The sequence below is a fragment of the Gadus morhua genome, chromosome 14, assembly GCF_902167405.1.
Source record: "Gadus morhua chromosome 14, gadMor3.0, whole genome shotgun sequence".
Classification (NCBI taxonomy): Eukaryota; Metazoa; Chordata; class Actinopteri; order Gadiformes; family Gadidae; genus Gadus; species Gadus morhua.
The window spans coordinates 27,060,741-27,079,525 of NC_044061.1; the positions used below are offsets into that span (position 1 = coordinate 27,060,741).

The window sequence follows — 18,785 nt, forward strand, 5'->3', positions numbered from 1 at the left end:
CTTCAAGATTACATAAAGCCTTCTCACCTTACAGGTCGACGCCGGTCCTGCTCCTGGCAACCGGGTAGTGTTGGGGGCCGGCACATTGATGGTCTGCTTTGTAGCCTAGTTTACTTTAGATTTTGCTCATATGTGTATCATGTTATTGAAGATACCTGACTATCAAGTAAAATTCCTCCCTTTTGTTTACCTCATGAGTGCTTTCCTTAAATGTGATGGTCTCAGGGCTGGATCATAACAATAATAACAGCAGCTCTCCTCCATGTATACAAAAACAGAATGCATATTTTGCATTCGGACAATGGCTATATCATTTCACAATTATATAACGTTTTCATAGTGAATGATTTGTTTTAGTGTGTGTGTGTGTGTGTGTGTGTGTGTGTGTGTGTGTGTGTGTGTGTGTGTGTGTGTGTGTGTGTGTGTGTGTGTGTGTGTGTGTGTGTGTGTGTGTGTGATTTAAAGCACAACGCAATAGCTGACCTCCTGCTGTAGCTTAAGCATGGGTTGTGTTACTTGGTTACTGGATGGATGGATGGATGGATGGAACTTGAAGGACATACGTTCAGATGGATGTTTTCTAGATGAGGAGACAGTACAGTTTAAAAACACAAACATTCCTAAAAGTTTAAAAGGTTTGGGAACCATTTCAGTCATGAAGTAATCAATGAATGGATGTGGAGGTCTTCTTATTAGCAGTCAGTTCAATAAGGTGAGATAAGCGTCTATGAATACTGAGTATTGACACTCAATTGCCATTGAGGCTCAGGCAAATAATGCATTCAAAATTGTAAATGAATAGAGCTCCGACAAACATGATCAAACGCAGGTTATAAATAACAGACAAAGTAACATTTTGATATCCTATATAGTGAACAATGATTGTATTCATAATAATCAATTGTAAACTTAATTTTGTCCTTCAATCAAATCATAATGATCATGCCTTTATCTGGTTAGATGATCGATCTGCATGGGTTAAGATGGTCAACCTGGAAGACAGGTGGGACTGTTTGGATGATTTCTCTCAACTGTCATCAGCGCATGACTCTACTGATCAACACCTAGCTTAAACCCTCACCAGGGTGATGGGAGCCCTGCACCTCTTCTGAACCCGAGCCAACAACGACAACAACAACATCAAATATAGCTGCGAGCAGCAATGTGGGGGTCAAGCAGAATAGGACTCCATCAACTAATTTTTGCTGCTACCAAGTTGGCTATGATATGTTAAAGAGTTGCTGAGAACAGGGTTACTTCCAGTTTGGCGGCTTTGTCGTCAAGTTTGATTGGCTGTCACTGCCAAACGGTTTTGAATTTGAAAAAGCTGTTAGACACATTTGTTCAACCTGGTCCAAACCTCCAGAAACACAAGAGCTCCAGAGGAATGCGGAAGACAGGAGGGGTTGGCAGTCATCAGGGGCTCAGGAATCAACCCGCCCACTCCACCAAAAGTGGGGAAAACTGGAGAATATCCCGATTTATGTAACTTTTGTTTCGCCCTGAACCACCAGATCTGCACGACGCCAATATGTTGGTGGTTTCGATATGTGTGGCGAGTTTATTAATATTCCCACTCTTACTCCAAACGTTGTGCCCTTATTTCTGGAAGGATGCCTTCTACCTAGTGAAGCTGATCAACATATCCAAGACCTACATCCTTCGGCGGAGGAGGAGACCAATCTTCCTCTTTCTGGACCGCTTTCTGGAGCAAGCCGTCGCGCGTCCCGATGCGACGTTCATCGTGTTCGAGGATGAGCGCTTCTCCTACCGCGACGCGGACACGACGAGCAACAGGATAGCGAACGCTCTCCTGCGTCACCCTCAGTACCATGCTGGGGACACGGTGGCGCTGTTCATGGGGAACGAACCCGCCTTTATGTTCATCTGCCTGGCCTTGGCGAAGTTGGGATCCCCCGCTGCGCTCCTAAACCACAACATCCGCTCCAGGTCCCTGTTGCACTGCTTCAGCTGCAGCAGCGCCACGGTGTTGATCGCAGCCTCAGGTAGGACAGCCTCAAGTAGCAGACAGTAGGACAGTAGGAATGCGCCCAGTAGCAGACAGTAGGACAGCGCCCAGTATCAGTTAGTAGGACAGCGCCCAGTAGCAAACAGTAGGACAGCAGACAGTAGGACAGCGCTCAGTAGCAGACAGTAGGGACCATGCATTACACAAGAGATGCCATGAACTGCATAAAGAGGTCGAAAGCATGGATGGCCTTCCACCTCCATCACTAGGAGCAAGCAAAGGTCCATCATCAGAGTCAAAACTCTTCTGTTTTGGCACCGGGGAAAGAGCTCCCTGCCGACGTCAGGTCCACACAGTCGCTCACCAGCTTCCGCAAGAGACTCGAGGCTCACGACTCACCTGTTCAGAGTTCACCTGGACTCTGCATAGCCTCGTCCCTTACACCCCCCCCCCCCCCCCCCCCTTTCTTCTAATAAATGTAAGTCGCTTTGGATCAAAGCGTCTCCTAAATGCCCTCAATGTAAATGTAAATGGTCTTCAGGCCTACTTCTACCCCAGATAAAGTCGCTAAGCCAGATGCGTTGTCTGCCTCCTGTATCCCCCAGAGCTGCAGGACGCTGTGGGAGAGGTGCTGTCCTCGCTCAGGGAGCAGCGTGTGACCGTGTTGCTGATGGCCCGGGACTGTGGCGTGAGCGGGATGGAGAGCTTCTCCTCCGAGGTGGAGCAGGCCTCCGACACCCCCCTGCCTCGGGCCCTCAGATCACACGTCACGTTCAAGAGCCCCGCCGTCCTCATCTACACGTCTGGGACCACAGGTACCAGCCTCCGTCGTACATCACCGCAACATGGCTGACCCCATTATTATTATTATGACGTATATGGAAGCTCGTGAGTAATAAGTGATGTTGTCATGTATTTATGTCGAGTGCCAAATAAAGGAAGACACACTTTGAATATATTGTGCTGTAGTAGAAAGCTTTATTATTTATATCAACTACATAACCCACAGTTTATCTATTAATCCATTTATCAAATAAGAATTGAGTGGTAAAGCAGCACATTGTTGTCTAAGGATTTGTCTGACTTGGTTTGTAAACCCTTAATGAAGACCTCTAGATTTGTTTTTCTACTTCTAATCTATTTGAAGCAATACTAAAGCATTCCTCCAGAACAAAAACTTTGTGGCCATTCCGGTTTTTTTTGGCCAGTGCAGGCCACAAACACCAACAAACACGCACACACACACCCACACCCACACCGGTTCCGGTTCCTTCTCCCTGTGCCTCAGGTTTCCCCAAAGCCGCGGTGGTCAACCAGAACCGGCTCCTCATGGCGCTGGCCGTCCTGGCGTCCAACGGCGTCACGGCAAGCGATGTCATCTACCTCAACCTGCCGCTCTACCACACAGCCGGCTTCCTCGTGGGCTTCGTGGGCGCCGTGGAGACGGGTGAGAGTCGTCATCTGCGCCGTGGTCGCCGTGGAGACGGGTGAGAGGCTCCTCCCTCGCTCCCGGTCTCCCCGCAGGAAACAGGAAGAGGGAGAAATGGTTCTGACAGAAGTGGAACCCCGATCCCGGTAGATGTTCGTTGGCGAGGGGAGTCTCTCACTCCGGTCGCTTCTGTTTCCGTGGTTTTCTGTCAGGGTCTTGGTTGTGTACCGCATGTCTCATTTAATACATCCTCATCAGAACGATCCTTTAAACAAACAAAGTGAAAGTGACGTGAGGCCTGGGATCTGTGACGCCGCAGCAGGTGTTGCCGTGTTCAGAGTTTAAATCCAAAGCCTTATCATCAAGGCCTTCTGAGAATGCCTAACTGGGTTATCCTGAAGTAAACCTAGCTGAGCCTGTTCAGTTCCCCCCCTAGTCCCCCAGTCCCCCCGACCGTCTCCATGGAAACCACATGAAAGGCCTTTTGTCAGCGGTGAACCCGTAACTTGGGGGAACCAGGCCGAGACTGCCGGACTACCAAGTGCTCTCCCTAAATAGGTCAGAGTTCACCGCGCTGTTGGTCAATGAAGATAGCAGCACGGCTAGCACTCAGTAGGCTGACCCTCCTGAGAGCTTGTCAGAGTCTGAGTGGTAATAAGTATGTGTAGCATGCAATTCCCGGCTGAAGCCAAACACTTCAATGTGTTTGATGACCGTTCGCAGCCTTGATTGTAGCAGCAGTGGTGTAATTGGATGACCAACAGCACTTAGGTGCTGATATTATGGTTTTTTTAAGCAGGGCTGATGAAGGATTGGAAGAATAGGTTTATCAAGATTATAAAGTTATGTAAAATGTTCTGAATCCATATGATTACTAAGTAAATCCCATTTAGTCATGTGAAATAGCTTCCTGTTCAGGTAAACATCGTTACGATTATAAAGTTGGGAGAAGAGCAGCAGTTCAGATCAGAAGAAGCACAAATTAGAAAAGAAGCAGACAATAAGACCGGCCCTCCCTCTCTTACTCTGTCCTCCCTGTGGGGGGCACTGCCACCACCCGCCAGAGGGAGAGCTGTTGCTCAGGATGGATCGACTCATCAGAGGAAGGCGGGGGTCACAGAACTGATGTTCTGACGGAGTGTTCCATCCCCCCAACAGCTGACGGACAGCTGTTGCATTTTAAATCTAAAAGCATTCCTGCAGCGTCTTCAAGCTGAATTGATCCAATTTACACCGACTTTCCCACAGAGAGAAGTGAACTGTATCGTTGGAGTGCTTCTGGTTTTGTTTCTGCTCTGGTTGTGATCCAGGCTCATGCATCCTCCTGAGGAGGAAGTTCTCCGCCTCGCAGTTCTGGGTGGACTGCAGGAGGCACAAGGTGACGGTGATCCAGTACATCGGGGAGGTGCTGAGGTACCTCTGCAACACGCCTACGGTAGGACACAGCGTAGGACACACCTTACATACGGTAGGACATACTCTACAGACGGTACGACACACCCTCCTAAATCCTCTGCAACAGGCCTACAGTAGGACACACCCTACATCCTATGCTACAGGCCTACAGTAGGACACACCCTACATCCTATGCAACAGGCCTACTACAGTAGAACACACCCTACATCCTATGCAACAGGCCTACAGTAGGACACACCCTACATCCTATGCAACAGGCCTACAGTAGGACACACCCTACATCCTATGCAACAGGCCTACAGTAGGACACACCCTACATCCTATGGAACAGGCCTACGGTAGGAAACACACTCCTAAATCCTCTGCAACAGGCCTACAGTAGGACACACCCTACATCCTATGCAACAGGCCTACTACAGTAGGACACACCCTACATCCTATGCAACAGGCCTACAGTAGGACACACCCTCCTAAATCCTCTGCAACAGGCCTACAGTAGGAGACGCACTACATCCTATGCAACAGGCCTACGGTAGGACACACCCTTCTACATCCTCTGTAACATTCCTTAAGTAGGACAGACCCTACATGCTCTGTAACAGGCCTACAGTAGGACACACACTCCTACATCCTCTGCAACACACCTACAGTAGGACACACGCTGTTGTTCCTCAGTCCTTCTTATTGACAGTACGTGAGCGTCTGAGGTCAAGCCCCAGGATGGATAGAGGTGTGCAGGTTGACCCTTCATGGACAGGCTCTAGGTCTGAGCTCTGCTGAGCACAGTTTCTAGTTCAACCACTTGGAATGTCGTTTCCTTGCATTTTAGCCCCCCTGTTATTTCCCATTAAGTGGCATTTAGACGGTATTATTAATATCCATATTTCCAAGTGCAACCGACAGAACAGGAACGTGACCCCGGTCTGCCGAGTTCATATCCGAAGGAAACACGGCGATACGATTGGTTGCAAAGGTTCAGAAGGTGACGCACTTCCAAGTATTGCAAACCAAGTATTAGGGCGGGGTGCGGTTCCATCCTCGGCCTCTGATTGGATTGCGGAGAAGTGACTAAATCTGGTCGCCCGCACCGGTTGGTCTGTCTGGTCGCCGGTACACTAGGTCCGATGGAGGGAAAACCCAGGGCGTGGCAGCGAGTGTAAATACTGTCTATGGCCATTGAAACCGAAGCCCCCGCGTCACATGCAGAGCAGGCTCCTGTTACCGGCCATTAAACTGGTGCCTTCTGGTTCCGACAGGAATAGATGCTGGCCTTTACTGTCTGTCCATATCCAGAGGCCTGGACACCGGATCTCCCTCTGTGAGCCAACCAGTCTTTTGGGTATCTGTACGATTTTTCATATTGTAGGTTTGTTTTATCGTAAGTGTGGCCAGAGAGGATATTATTGTAACAGGACACCAAACATTCAGTGGATTTTCTTTTTCTAAGTGAACCCCTTTTTTAGAAGGTGCTGACCTCACGTGTGTTCGATGCTATACTCTCACCGCCGACTCCATACATTAACGGGCAGCGTGGGGCTCAGGAGCAGAGCAGGCCTGAGCAAGAAACCTCACCCTCACTGCTCACGAGTCGCAACGAGCTGGCTGTCGCCTTGCATGGTTGACTCTGCCGTCGGTGTGAATGTGTGCATGAATATGTGAATGTGTCCATGAATGGGTGAATTATGTAAAGCTCTTTGAGTGGCCACTGGTTAGAGTATAAATGCAGTCCGTTTACCTTTTACATGACCTCAATGACCTCTCGAGCCTCTCAGGACTAAAGAGGCGTCCTCTCTCCTTCCTCCCGGGGTGGGGCAGCGGCCCGACGACCGGGACCACTGCGTGCGCCTCGCCATCGGCAACGGGCTGCGGGCTGACGTGTGGACGGACTTCCTGCGACGCTTCGGGAACATCGGGGTCCGGGAGTTCTACGCCTCCACAGAGGGGAACATGGGCTTCCTGAACTACACCGGCAAGATCGGCGCCATCGGACGCACCAACTTCCTGCAGCACGTATGAATGTTTGATATCTCCTGCGTACGGCCGCGTACCATCACACAGTTAGTCTGATAATATGAACTCCCCTCTGCACTTATTGTATGTTGTACGTCCTGGCATGTAAAAATAGTACTTAGCATTGTGTAGCATCTTACCCTAGCTGCCTCTGTTGTACACAGGGAATGGGTTAACCTAGTGATTGTTAGTGCTTGGCACTTGGTTCTATGAACATCCTTACTGTACAGACAGAGATATATTGTGGTTTCTCAAATGTACTTATTGGAAGTCTCTTTTGATAAAAGCGTCTGCTAAACGCCCTAAATGTAACTGCATCTGAAGCACTTGACAGAGCTGCTTAGCGGTGTTTGTTTGAATATTCAGCTCGTTCCGGGCCGTTGTGTTTATTAAACGGTGCAACAGCCATTTTCTTTTCACTTGACTTTGAGCCGGATATCAATGGTTTGCCTTCAGCGAGGGCTTTGTCATGTGCTCACTCAAGCTATTTCTGCCCGTAGAAGCTGTTCCCGTACTCGCTGGTTAAATACGACACAGAGCACGACGAGCCCCGGCGGGACGCCCGTGGCCTCTGCATCGAGGCTGTTAAAGGTGAGCAGGCTTCAAACTGGAGGAGCGCGTCACACCGAGACTCCACCGAGAGCCAGCGGCCACGGGACATCAGCACGTCCTCGGGGATCAGATTCAACCGCCCCCACCCTGCGCTGTACCTCTCCACCCCGACCGACTCCAGCGCTCTTCTCCGTCATATATGGATTGTGTGGAAATGACCAAAAAACACGATCATAGAAACTGAGCTGACACCCAGGAGACACCTGCGGTGGGGACGGTGTTTCACCAGGATTCAGAATAGTTCTAGAACAGGATGTCCCTCCTGAAATAAACCAGGGGACGGTTTGGACGCATTCCAGAAAGGGTCATACATTGTAAACGATTGATTCATGCACTTTCAAAATTATTGATGACATTAAAGGTGTGTGTGTGTGTGTGTGTGTGTGTGTGTGTGTGTGTGTGTGTGTGTGTGTGTGTGTGTGTGTGTGTGTGTGTGTGTGTGTGTGTGTGTGTGTGTGTGTGTGTGTGTGTGTGTGTGTATTTATACACATGAACTTGTGGAAATGTATATGCATATCATGTGTTCTTTACGTAGGTGAGACTGGGCTGCTGGTGTCCAAAATCACGGAGCGCGCTCCTTTCATCGGCTACGTGGGGAACGAGGAGCAGACGGAGAAGAAGAGGCTGCGGGACGTCCTCAGGCCTGGAGATCTGTACTTCAACAGCGGAGACCTCCTGAGGCTGGACCTGGAGGGCTTCCTCTACTTCCAGGACCGCGTGGGCGACACCTTCAGGTCCGCAGCGCAGACCGGTGAACGGGAGTCACCTCCTCTGAGGGGAGCCGACTCAGACCGGTGAACGGGAGTCACCTCCTCTGAGGGGAGCCGACTCAGACCGGTGAACGGGAGTCACCTCCTCTGAGGGGAGCAGACTCAAAACACATGAAGGGATAACACACAGAACAGATGAACAGATCCTAGTAAAGAACACAAGTTCAGTTCCAAGGGATAATGGTTCATTAAATGGTCATTAAAAGTAATTCCCCTTAAATGAGAACAGTTAAATGAACACGCATGCTGTTTTATATGTGCTGTATCCAAGTTAACTGAGGAAAGATTGCAAGACTAAAGGAATACGTGTGTGTGTGCGTCTGCATGTGTGTGTGTGTGTGTGTTTCAATAGGTGGAAGGGCGAGAACGTGGCCACCACAGAAGTCGCGGACGCCCTTTCCCTTGCGGGCTGCGTGAGAGACTCCAACGTCTACGGCGTTGAGGTCCCAGGTGAGTTGCTCCCCTCCACGCTCTGAACCGCTTGGACATTAGGAGCACCAACACCAGGAAACACTCTGTTCTGCTCCCACCGCCTCCTCCGTGACACGCTCTGGGCTGACCCATGTTCTGTGTCTCCTGCTCTCCTGAAGGCCATGAGGGGAGGGCGGGGATGGCCGTCCTCACGCTGAGGGAAGGCGCTCAGTTCGAAGGCGTCCTCGTGTACCAGCAGGTGGTCGGCCTGCCCTCCTACGCCCGGCCTCGCTTCATCAGGATACAGGTAAGGCTCCTCAGGATACAGGTGACTCAGAATACAGGCGGGCCTCCTCAGGATACAGGTGAGCCTCCTCAGGATACAGGTGAGCCTCCTCGGAATACAGGTGAGCCTCCTCAGGATACAGGTGAGCCTCCTCAGGATACAGGTGAACCTCAGGGTACAGGTGAACCTCCTCAGGAAACAGGTGAGCCTCAGGATACAGGTGAGCCTCAGAGTACAGGTGAACCTCCTCAGGGTACAGGTGACCTTAGGATACAGGTGAGCAACAGGATACAGGTGAGCCTCCTCAGGATACAGGTGACTCAGGAAACAGGTGATTCTGAGGGCAGCTGTCCCCCAATAAAACAAAGCTTTTGTTAACCAGATGGTAATCTATCCATTGGAGCTCCACAAGGTGTCATAAAATGGGGTTTGTGGCCGGCCCTTATCCCTTCCCCTAGGCCTAGGGGGTCAAATAAAGCCTTTGAACACATCCCTCAAAAAGGGTTCACTGAACACAGGGACAATCCAACAGATACAGGGACACAGAATGTAAATATAGAATTTGCCTATTACAGGTGGTTTCATTAGTGTGCAGAGGGTCATTTGTTTCCCAGCTGCATTGTTATGTTGTTCTGTAGTAGATTGGAGTGCAGCTCTACAGTTTGACCAGTGGGGGCAGGCAAGCACACTGAAGATTCACGATTCAAGAGTTGTCACATGCATACAAGTATAAGGTGAACTGAAAAGAATCAAGACATCAACAGCAGTCGTTATCAGCAGTAGTAGAAGTAGTTTGGTTGAGGCCTGAGATGAGATTAGAGGAGTGCTGGTCCACTTTGATAGAATAGTGTGATAATAGCCACCTGAGCCTGAGAAACAGCCTTTATGTGCATTTTGAAGTGTGCCGTCTCCCCCACTTGTCAGATTCTGAGCGTTTTCATGAGTTGAGCTGTCTGATAAAACAAATACTGGTTTATCAAATCAAGGCTCGGGTTAAACCAAATCTACAAGCTTCTGTTAACTTTGACAAAGGAAAGGTCCACATTGTTCATTTGAGAATCTATGCTGAATCAAATGTTGGTCAGCGGGTTACAGCCTTCCGCTGCTTGTACTGTAAATGTACAAACGTTCTCTAAAAGTGTGTTTGCGTTCCTCGCAGACGGAGGTGGAGGTGACCTCCACCTTCAAGCAGCTGAAGAGGAGGCTGGTGGAGGAAGGGTTCGACCCAGAGAGCATCGCGGACCCCCTGTACGTCCTGGACGAGGCGGCCCAGAGCTACATCTCCCTGACCCCCCGGGTGTACGGCCTCCTCTCCTCCGGGGGCATCAAGCTGTAGTCGGGGGGGGCTGGGGGGGCCTCACCGTTCACACTTTAGAACAACACTTTATCTACGGCCCCTCAGCGAGGGGGTCCCTCAGGGAGGGGGTCCCATCATGACATCCCTTCACACAATAATTCAGTTTCACTGTTGCCAGGTAAATCATCCATACCATGTTAAACATAGGGGGGGGGGGGGGTTAACAGGCTGGGTTAATCCGTACCTAAAGTCTGGTGTGGGTCCGACTTCGAGCCAGGATGAGTGATAGGAATAATGAGCAATAAAAGAAGGCTCTTTTTTTTTTTACGGTGCACCAGGACGTCTGTAGGTGCGTGATGCGGAACATTACGACCTTCAGGGTGATGTTTGATCTCAAGACGGGGATGGCTGGGTTAATCCGTACCTAAAGTCTGGTGTGGGTCCGACTGTGAGCCAGGATGAGTGATAGGAATAATGAGCAATAAAAAGTATCTGGTGTTTGTGTTGCTATCTGGTTGTATGACTGTGTGTGAGGATAAACATCATGGCTTTCAGAGAGATGTTTGATTTCAAGACAGGAGATGGGGATACAGGAAGCGGCATTTGGGTCCACTGGGTCAGGGGGCTTGTGTATGTGTGTGAGTGAATGTGTATTGTAATCAAGTTTTATCTAATATATTATTCTATGAATCCTCTTAATACGTCTTATCTCATGACGAGAGCATTATTTTGATATGAAAAAACACGATAGTGGTTGGTAACACTAGCACTAGGTGGTAAATGGGGGGTCACCAATGATCCAGAGGGAAACGGGGAAGATTCAGGAAAGATAGTTCACATAGATGACTATTTATTATGAAACCAGAGATGCCGAGGGGGCCGTGAAACACCAACCGGAACCAAGACCATGTGTGTTATTATTTCACAGCGTTTACTCTATCACTCTATTATTATCATGTTTAACATGGCTATCTCACTATTATCATTAGTAGTAGTTTATGTGTGTAGAAAAAACGGATACATCGAATTTCTGTTATGTGGTAGGTCGGTCTGATACGGGGTCTCGGAATAAGCAGAACAGCTGTTGAGGATCTGAACAACGTGGGGCTGAGACCAGCAGTTGTAAGCTTTTAAAACATGTATAAAAAATATATGTATATTCTTTGTGTCTCATCACTATCCCTACATAGAAAACCGGATGGGTTTCTTTGGCAACAGCTATGGCTGTGAATATTGCTACAAGAGCAATGCGCTCCCCCGCTGTACCATAACTTTCCATTCTTCTTCTGTAATGTACAGTATGTCTACAGTTTATGTTGTTAGTTGCAATGATCATGACAAGTGGCGTATTTAGGGGAGTAAGGAATAGAGTACAAGATTAATTGTCCTTGTCCTGTCAAAGATGCGATATGGGATCTATTTTGTGCAGGGTGCGAACTCCGGGGGGGCCAGGGGGGTCTCTCAGTCCCCCTTAATGTGACATGAGTCCCCCTGAAAACATGATTTGTGAAATTTTGGGGGGGGTCTCTAAAATATTGGCAAAATGCTGTTTTTTCCAATGCATTTCCTTTTTGTTTTTGTATTGCATAATCATGGATCACGTGTAAAATGTGGCTATTTTAATGTATGATTTGCGCATGAGGGTGATTCATCATCTTCATAAAGATACCGGCCTGCATGCAATTATTGTCCTCACCATTGAAGCGTGGGGGCGCTATATCTTAGACGTCACTTAAAGCCCATGGTGCAGGTTAACCGGAAGTTTTGATTAATGGGTACATAAAGCACTCAAAATATGTCTATAAAGTTAGAAATGTCTCCAAAATGGTGTTAAAGTCCAGTTTTTGTAGTTTTTGGTTAGTAACGGTTATTTTTTACGCAATTTGGCGATGACGTCACATAAGGTAGACGCATTAGAACTAGCATTATGGCGGACGGGGATGAGGAAGAGGTAGCAAGACCCACTGTCAACATTTATGATGGCCCACAGCCATATAATTTCGAACCGGTTAGGCGTATGAGGGGAAATGAGGAAATCCCGAGAGCCGATGGCCGTCAAAGACAAATAAATGCATGGTCAGAGGAGAATGAGTGGAGAGTTGGTGAAGTGTCCTGGTGAGTTGCTACCATTTAGAAACGCAGCAAGGAGCGCTGGAGCTAGTAGTCTATGAACAGCAGTGCATACAATAACTTATTTTCTTTTACTGTCAGTGAATAGCATCGAATGAAAGTCAACGTTTTCTTTATATCTAGTGACAGTGATTATGTCATTGGCTCAGATAAGTACCCTAAACTTAGTCAGAAGATCCAGAAATAGAAGGCATATTATGCCTTCTATTTATTCTAAATATGGGCTAGCTTGACAGTCCCACCTGTGAACCCCTAGTGTTTATTCTAAGCTTTTACCTTTCTCCGGTGAAAATGTTGTTTGCAAACGTAGCCGACGCCGAGTAGGCTGGTTATGTCTTCAGTGTGATTATTTTTGATAGTGCTAACTCGTTTTCCTCGTGATTGCTTGTCATTGAAACTGTCAGGGTACCGCTTACCGGGAGAGAGCAGTAAGCGTGTCTGTGTCGCTGTGTTTGGCAGGTGTCTGTGTGGGCGGTGTCGTCCCATGGAAACTGTGGTGGAGAGCTTGTATTGTAGGGAGGTGAGCGCGTTTTGGTCGCTGGTCGAGGAGCTCACCCCGCGGCCAGCAGATGTAACGTGCCTAACGCAGCATCCTGGATTTGAGGCATGCTGCCTGAATCCGTTTGTGCTAAAAATAGCATACACACACTTCAGGCAGGATCATGGTCCCCTTCAAGTCAGCACGCACGAGTATGTTCATGGTTTATGTTTACTTTACAAATCTTTTTACACTGAGTCATTTGAACCAACAGTTATAGGTGACAGGAGATGTGTTGCATACACAATAAACATGCATAAGAAACAGGCTTAAAATGACGTTTCCAACCTACTTACAGTTTTAAACTTAAGAATCTTTCCTACTTATCCCTAGGCAATACCGGTACACTGCGTACAGGCAAGCTATACGCTGGGCTTATGGCGTTTTAGGGAGGAGTATAAGGAAGCCTCTACCCTCTTGTGTGGTTTCAACCATCAGACAGCAATTCCAGAATGGTGACCAGACCTATCAGGGCTTTCAATGGCCTTGTTTGGATTAAAATGAATACAAATAATAGTTATGCTTATTCTGTTGTGATCATTCAATTGCCCTTAAAATATTATAAAGTACACAGAACACATGCATTTTGGATAAAAAAAAGTTGATTGGCATTGCTTGTAATGGTTACTGAACAAAGACACAGGTTGGAATTAAATCTATATAAAAAAATGGTTAGGCACAAAACATACAAGGAACACTGATGAAGGGCTAGACCCGCAATGTTTAATTCTAATTCTAATTAATTCTGCAATAGTGTAGTCATACCCGAGGGTCAGTTGATGGTTCTCTTTCTCTCACACACACACACACACACTATTTCATGCAGTGATACATGCAAAAGCACATCAAGCAGACACACAGTGAGCCCAGACAACACCGCACACAGAGGTTGACAAGGCACAGGTAAAATGATTACCAAATTATTTTGAATTACATACAAAGAAATTTCATGCAAATAACAACTAAATCATTGGACTTGTCCGTGGAAAAAAATAATAATGTGAAATTAGGTTTTCTTGAAGCGTGACTGCCGGGCTAGGTAGAGGCTGATGGCCTCCTCCTTAGGAATCTGTTCGAAGGATTTGGCGATGGGGGCGGGTGCATCGGAGGACAGATTGGCGCCAACCTCTCGAAGAACCGCGGGTGAATTGGCGTAGCTCTCCCGAAGGGCCTTCATTAATGATGTTGCATAACCTGCAGACATAATAATAATAACATTACTTTATAAAGATCATTGTCACTGATCACTTGTGCGCCATCTCAAAATATGATAGAACTGCCTGACACTGCTTACCGTATGAGGCTGCCTCTTTGATGGGACGCACCACATGGGCACCTTTTCTGAAGCGCGGATACCGCACGCAGTACTTCTCTGTCCCGTCACTTCTCCGTGCTGTCTCGCGATTGGCATTGTGATTATAATGCAGCGCCGCTAAGAGTAGCCTACAAAATAACACATTTGAGAAAACCTTTGAAACTTGGTGTATGACAAAATACTACAATAGGCACGTTAATAGGTACTATTATTACTATAAAAGGCATAATAATTGGCAGTGTTATTCCATTGGATAGCACTGACCTGCTATACATCCCAAGGTATGAAAACCCTGTGTGCTTGGGCGAAGTGCAAGATGAGGGAGTGGTAAGCCTCCAGGGAGAAGGTCTGGTGCTGTGGAGACAGCTGACGAACATCTTTCATCAAGGCAGCCCTCATCATTATGTTCTCCAACTTGACTGCTGCCAATGAGCCTGAAAAGACCAAGACAGGTAGGCAGGGAGGCAGACAGAAACACATACGGAAAACATACAAATAAACAGGAAGATGGACAGACAGAATTCCTTTTTGAAATGGAAACACATGAAATTGTCCTGCATATGAGATTTACCTTGAGACCATCGGGGGGGCTTCAAAAAACATTGTGTCCCAGCGTCAGAAGTGGAGGAGGGCAAGGGCTGATCCCCAGTATCGACACTCTCCACAGTGTCTACACTGGCCACGGTCTCCTGCTGTGAGGCGTCTGTCAACATCTTGCGAAAACAAATATAAAAAAGTATATTAGTATAAAGTATAGTATATATAAGTATATAAAAGGTCACGGTCAAATACAGTATATGTGAAAGAGAACAGTAGCAGTCTAGCACTAACACAAAACGCAAACACACTGTTGTGAAAGCCGCTTGATGTTGACGATCACTGATCCAAACACTAGCCATGAAGCTTTCATGACGATATGGACATTTACTTCAGGGCAATTTTGTTTTGGCTCATATTCGTGAATCACGAAATATGCTCTTCTAATGTCAGACTGATCATGCTTGTAGATGAGGCTGTGTCAAAGGGAACACGGTATGCAAAATACACAGAGCTAGCTAACGCGCAGCTTGTAATTAGCAGCTATAGCATGATGCTTACCGTGGCAATCTCTCGCTTGCGGCAGACGGTGTCTCTCGACCTCGGGACAGGGCAGGCAGAGTGGTTTGCATGCACAGACGGCACGGCGGTAGGAATTAACTTCGCCGTCCTCTTACTCTTTAAACCAAGTGAGACCATCTTGGCATCCCCTGAGTGGTAATCCTCCTCCTTGAAATGCGCGCTGCATATTCTGGAGTACGCGGTAACAGAGCTAGCTGAAAAATCTGCCCGCCTAAACTTGACAAATTGCACCCAGCTTCGGAGAATCCCTTTGTCCTTGTGGAAGCAATGGACCCTATGTCCACTTTTGCTGGAGTTGTTGCACCCGCCACAAATACAGTAGAAAACCATGTTATCTACTTATATATCTTCTCTCTCTCTCTCTCTCTCTCTCTCTCTCTCTCTCTCTCTCTCTCTCTCTCTCTCTCTCTCTCTATATATATGTTATGCTATGCTATGCTATCCCTCACTATCTATCGATGTTATGCTATTCTATCTATCTATCTATCCATCTATCTATCGATGTTATTCTATCTATCTATCTATCTATCTATCTATCTATCTATCTATCTATCTATCTATCTATCTATCTATCTATCTATCTAGGCTATCTCTATTTATGTATTTACTAATATAATCTGACAAGCGGAGTACCCTACGTGACGTCATGCAATGCATTGTGGGAGAAATAAGAATCATCGCTAACCTGTGGCTAATAACCACTAATATATCACCTACTTTTCCTAATATTTATATTTTGTGATACCCTACAACATCAAATACAATGGATAATTGTTTAAATGTTTATTACCAACTAGAAAATTGCCAGAAAAGAAGAAAATAGAAACCTGCACCATGAAATCAGACATCGGAGACTAGAGCCGCTGGACCCGCGCAATTTCGTATTGCATGTTTTGCAGTCATGTCTAAAAGAAAACGGAAGCCTACTCGCAAATTTCGGATTTACAAAGAAATCGAAGACGAATGACTCTGAGGAGCCGCCAGAGGCGAGTTCTTCGGCAGATGCTAGCTTCGGGACAACCGACACCACCACCGCTGCACTTGCGGGGACTGCTGCCGGTGAATGCCCGCCAACAGCCGACAGCTCAGGGGCCGCTGATGAAAGACACTGACAGCAAGACCCGCAATAGACGTGAAAACAGCCTCTCCTCGCTCCTTTTTGTGGATCTTAATGGACCCCCTTTAGAGAGATTCGACCCAGCACCCTTCATCACATCCTGGATTATTTCAGGTCATCGCCTGTCCACATCATGGGCTTCTGGACCAAAGGAAGCTGATCCCAGGCCTGTGTGGTCGCTTCTGTTTTAAGGTAAAGGCTAATCTGTATGAATGAATGCTAATCTGGGAGCTACAGAGCTAAAATGCTGTATTATTCTGTGTAGTCATGTGAATATTCCTCATAATTTATATTAATAGTTCTGAAAAATACAGCATTTTTTCTCAATGGCGCCCAGGTCATAATGTGACTTTATGACTCCAAATTAGTGGTGGATCACATGACTAAACAGGCTGATTAAGACACACCTCTTTCTATTAGCTTTGAATGGTCCTCCTATAATAATAAATAAGTAAATACAAATAACGCAACCAGTCAGAATTGCCTTTTAATACTCATTTTAATTTGAAAACCGGAAGCTGGTCTTCTCTGTGCAGTTAACGTAAAGGTCGCAATGTGGGGGCAGGCCTACGTTAAGGGCCCGTCGACGCGAGCGACGCGCGTAAACGACGTGAGTGACGCGAGCGTCGCGCTTCCTTTCATAGTCTACACAGCATACGCGAACGTCGCGGGCAATGCATGACATGCAATACACCACTCACGCCATAGGTGGCAGCAGAGTCACCGGTGTTTTCGCGGGGGGACGTTCCAGGTGACGTTCCGATCAAAGTGGCTACGGAAGACGAATGATGAAGCGCAGAGATAGGCGGTGGTATGTGCGCCCTTTAAATACCACACGAAATCAGGATGGGGAATTCGTTTCTCTGGTGCTTCCAATGCGAAGCATGGACGAGGAGAGGCATTTCCAGTATTTTCGGATGTTTGATCTCCTTTCGCGAGTCATCCGATATCTTCCAGACTCACCAAAACCGGCCCTTGTCAGGGAGCAGCTGGCAGATTATTTTTTGTCAGATGCTGGCGTGTTTCCCCACCAGTACAATGTGCTACGATTGGGTATGCGCACTGACCAATAAATGTATATACATTGGTCACTTGGAAGCATGACTTTTGATTCATTAGTTATCATGTTACACAAGTTACCTAATTTGGTTTACGTCAAACTCATTAATTCATATCCATATAAAATGTTTATACAACGAGCTATTGCCTTGACAGATGAATGAATTATTTAAGTGTAGGCCTAGCCAAAGGCTTTAAGCTATAGCGGATAATGTCCACAGAAAATATATGGTAGGCAACATTATAAGAGAAAAGGGGTTTATTTATCAAATACAGAGAATAGTCCCACCATACACGCACACATTTTTCATTCACTCACGCTTTCAAATTTCATGAGGCTACTGAACTTATGTTTCACACAGAACATGAACATTTATGTTTCACATAGAACGTGAACACAAAACATTACGTAATTAATTCAAATAGGCTAATTCTAAAACAAATAAGGCCAGCAATAGAACGAATATCGGGTGACAAGAAGATCATTAAAATGGCTCACAATCCCGCATCAGCTGTCTGATGTCGCGCATCAAAATAGCACTTTGACCCTGTGGAAGGGTTTCGCATAAATTGGCACAGATAATTAGTAAAAGAGACGTCAAGTCATTCTTATCACGTTCCCGCATCCTCTCATATGTTCTTCTGTAAATATAACCTATAGTAGTAATAATGTACAATATTTGCAGTATCGCCCCCACCGACAACGCTTGGTATTGGATGGATCGGCGCGTCGCGTATCAAAAAGTTGGAGGACGCGTTTTGCTACGCTTCGACGCTTAATGGCGGCCGAAGCGTCGCGTCGCGTAGCCTTTTGGACGCGTAAGCGTAGCGTTGCGTCGACTATGTAAGGGCCCTTAAAGTGCGTATTGGAAGTTAGATACTGCAGTGAAGAATCATATAGGAAAACAATTCGAATACACGATTATATAGTTTTTATTAATAAATCTACACTACAAGTGGCATCTTGAGCCGTTTTTGTGATACAATTTTACTTCCGCATCTCAAACGCTTGTTTTCGAACATGACGTAGGAATTGGTAGACGGACCGACGTTCTAATCATCATAGACTACATAGGCAACATAACAACAATGGATAACAGTTTCGGACCACTTCCGTACAATTTTGAGCCAGCTAGCCGTGAGGGAGAACAGCAACCACCTAAAAGGGGGAGACACCATGGCAATAGGAGGGAGATAGATTTGTGGTGTCAGGAGAATTATGGTGAACCAGGAGCGGCTGAACATCAACACGGCCACGGAGGAAGAGCTCATGACCCTGCCCGGTGTCAACCGCCCCGTGGCGCGGA

At 47.0% G+C, this 18,785-nt stretch overlaps 1 protein-coding gene across 1 annotated transcript; it reads left to right on the forward strand.

Moving 5' to 3' along the window:
- The first annotated feature begins 1,183 nt into the window (after positions 1-1,183).
- Positions 1,184-11,362, forward strand: zgc:158482 (hsFATP2a_ACSVL_like domain-containing protein). The gene is made up of 10 exons (XM_030377659.1): positions 1,184-2,006; positions 2,575-2,784; positions 3,258-3,416; positions 4,709-4,833; positions 6,630-6,824; positions 7,325-7,415; positions 7,972-8,170; positions 8,559-8,656; positions 8,797-8,924; positions 10,063-11,362. The coding sequence occupies exons 1-10, from the start codon at positions 1,532-1,534 to the stop codon at positions 10,237-10,239; spliced, it is 1,857 nt and encodes a 618-aa protein (XP_030233519.1). The 5' UTR covers positions 1,184-1,531; the 3' UTR covers positions 10,240-11,362.
- The last annotated feature ends 7,423 nt before the right edge of the window (positions 11,363-18,785 follow it).

Bases quoted from the DNA above. Each gene is read 5' to 3' on its own strand.
- zgc:158482 (XM_030377659.1), top strand. From the start codon at position 1,532: ATGTTGGTGGTTTCGATATGTGTGGCGAGTTTATTAATATTCCCACTC. The intron at 3,417-4,708 runs GTGAGAGTCGTC...GTTGTGATCCAG, and splicing joins CGTGGGCGCCGTGGAGACGG to GCTCATGCATCCTCCTGAGG. The intron at 7,416-7,971 runs GTGAGCAGGCTT...TTCTTTACGTAG, and splicing joins CTGCATCGAGGCTGTTAAAG to GTGAGACTGGGCTGCTGGTG.